Source organism: Kryptolebias marmoratus, linkage group LG11, assembly GCF_001649575.2.
Source record: "Kryptolebias marmoratus isolate JLee-2015 linkage group LG11, ASM164957v2, whole genome shotgun sequence".
NCBI classification, from domain to species: Eukaryota; Metazoa; Chordata; class Actinopteri; order Cyprinodontiformes; family Rivulidae; genus Kryptolebias; species Kryptolebias marmoratus.
The window spans coordinates 26,652,903-26,655,275 of record NC_051440.1 but is presented as its reverse complement, the minus strand read 5'-3'; the positions used below and the strand labels follow the sequence as shown (position 1 = coordinate 26,655,275).

The following is a 2,373-nucleotide window of genomic DNA, read 5'->3' as shown; positions in this document are numbered from 1 at the left end:
GATGGATGGACGGTTGGACGGTTGGATGGACGGATGGACAGTTTTGATCTTCACAGGTAGATGACAGTTAGTCTTAATTTGAAGCTCTGGCTGTTTTCTGTCTCCTCTCAGATTCTCAGAGGGAAGGACGACAGTCTGACTGGTTTTTTGGATCCCATGAACTTTGGGGACAGTCTGTAAGTGTTTCAGTCCAGAAGGACAGAGTTGGACGTTAATCGGGACACAGTCCTGAATGATCTGATCTCCTCTCAGCCTGTCGCTCAGTCGTCTTTATGAGGAACACGTTTTGGCCACGGGCAGCCTGGATGAGAGGATCTTCACCGGAGAGGGGGCCAGCGAGGACATCGGGACCCCAGGGCCCGGCCTCTGTGAGGGCGGGGAGAACCAGGACAGCGCCGCCTACAGGCTGAACACCAACCTCACTGTAAGACTCACTTCCTGTTCATTCTTTCTTCTTCTCCTGCTCTCCTAACGCGTCGTCTCTGCTCTCTCCAGGCTCTGAAGGGCTCGACTCTTCTGAGTGGGAGGAAGTACATCCAGGAGATCCACCTGGCGTCTCCGCTCTCAACCGCCATGAAGAGTGTCGGACGACTTCATACGCTCCTGTCAGGGACCAAACACGGGCCGAGCGCCAAACTGACCCAGATCCTCAGGTAGGTTTCATCAGACCTGAACTGGACCGAACCTCACTGCGCTACAGCTAAACTCACCCAGAGTCTACTGTCCTGAAGGTCAAAGGAGGGGAAGAGTAGCTAAAACTACAGTTAGCAAAAAGATGCTAACATCAGCAAAACTGCAGCTAAAAGGAGCAGAACAGTAGCTAAAAGCTAAAAGTAGCATAAGAAGACAAGAACAGAGCCAGCAGCTGAAGCAGATTTCAAAGTTTTTGAAGAAATTGTAGAGATCTTAATGTATTTCTATGGGGTAAATATTTGTAAATAAAGTTAAATATTTTAAAAAGTATAAAAGTTACAAAAAAACATCTCCTGAATGAGCTGAAGGTTGGACAGCTAAAACGACACAAAGTCTGCAGAAGAAACTAGAAACAGGAAAATAATAATAATTATTATTTCTGATTCTTTTTCGCTGAACCTCTGGTGTCTCCCTGAATGTTTTGTCCCAGGGGCTGTTCCAGAGACCCCAGTGATGTCATCAGTCAGCGCCTGAAAGACATGTTTGACGTGTTCGCGCAGCATTACGAGGACAGCGATGCTGAAAGCAGGGGGATGGACAAAGGTGAGCTGTCATCAGACAGCAGCTGATCTGCCGCCCCCCCCTGCTGTGGTTAATAATCAGGTTTGTCCCGACAGACATGGCAGTGAAGTATTTCCACCTGTCGGAGGCGCTCTACTACAGGATCCTGGAGTCCATCATAGAGAGAGAGAAGATGATCCTGGGAGACGCTGACCTGTCTGTGAGTACGAAGCTGCACCTGACGCCATGTTTCAGGCTCAGACGACAGACAGGAAGTAAAGCTTGTGTGTTCTGCAGTGTATTCTGGAGCAGGACGTCTTCCACCGCTCCCTGCTGGCCTGCTGCCTGGAGATCGTCACCTTCTCCTACAGACCTCCAGGAGAGTTCCCCAACATCATCAACATCTTCCAGCTCCCTGCCTATCACTTCTATAAGGTAGCAGAACGTCCTGAATAAAGATGGAAACATAAAAATAATCTTATCTTATCGGATCTGTTGGCACTTGGAGTATGTGCAGTTAATGACACCAAGTTTTATAGGATAAAACAGGTTTAAATATTTTATAAAACATCTATTATCTTACCTTTTGTGTAAGATGTTCATCTGTTTTTAAGAACATGTGTCTGTGTGCAGGTGATCGAGGTTCTGGTCCGGTCCGAGCAGGGTCTGTTCCGGGAGGTGGTGAAGCACCTGAACCAGGTGGAGGAGCAGGTTCTGGATAGTCTGGCTTGGACCAGCGACTCGCCGCTGTGGCAGAGTCTCCAATCAGCCAAGGTCCCCTCCTGCCAGGAGGTCGGTCACAGAACCACAGAAGGTTCTGTTCTGGTCCGGTTCTGGTCAGAACTTTGGGCTGTTCTGAGCTTTGAATAAGTTCTGGATCTGTGTGTGCTGCAGGTGATGCCTCCTCAGTACCTGGAACAAAACGATGACATCAACACGAGCGGCGTTCCCGTCACACCGATGAACCACGGAGCGGAGCTCAGCGCCACCAGAACCGTCAAAGGTCCATCCATCCATCCATCATCCAACCATTATCCAACCATCCATCCATCCATCCATATGTCCATCCATCCATCATCCAACCATCATCCATCCATCCATCCATCCATCCATCATCCATCCATCCATCATCCAACCATCATCCAACCATCCATCCATCCATCCATCCATCCATCCATC

The 2,373-nt window shown here is 49.0% G+C and overlaps 1 protein-coding gene across 1 annotated transcript in view; it reads left to right on the top strand.

Moving 5' to 3' along the window:
* Positions 1 to 111: 111 nt before the first annotated feature.
* The window catches only part of rbl2 (retinoblastoma-like 2 (p130)), a gene marked incomplete at its 5' end in the record, with an annotated part of 5,886 nt that continues 3,624 nt past the window's right edge, over positions 112 to 2,373 (top strand). The window contains 8 exon segments of the mRNA XM_037978288.1: positions 112 to 176; positions 253 to 424; positions 496 to 653; positions 1,124 to 1,236; positions 1,311 to 1,414; positions 1,492 to 1,629; positions 1,828 to 1,986; positions 2,089 to 2,197. Of these exon segments, the coding sequence (XP_037834216.1) occupies positions 112 to 176; positions 253 to 424; positions 496 to 653; positions 1,124 to 1,236; positions 1,311 to 1,414; positions 1,492 to 1,629; positions 1,828 to 1,986; positions 2,089 to 2,197 (1,018 nt within the window).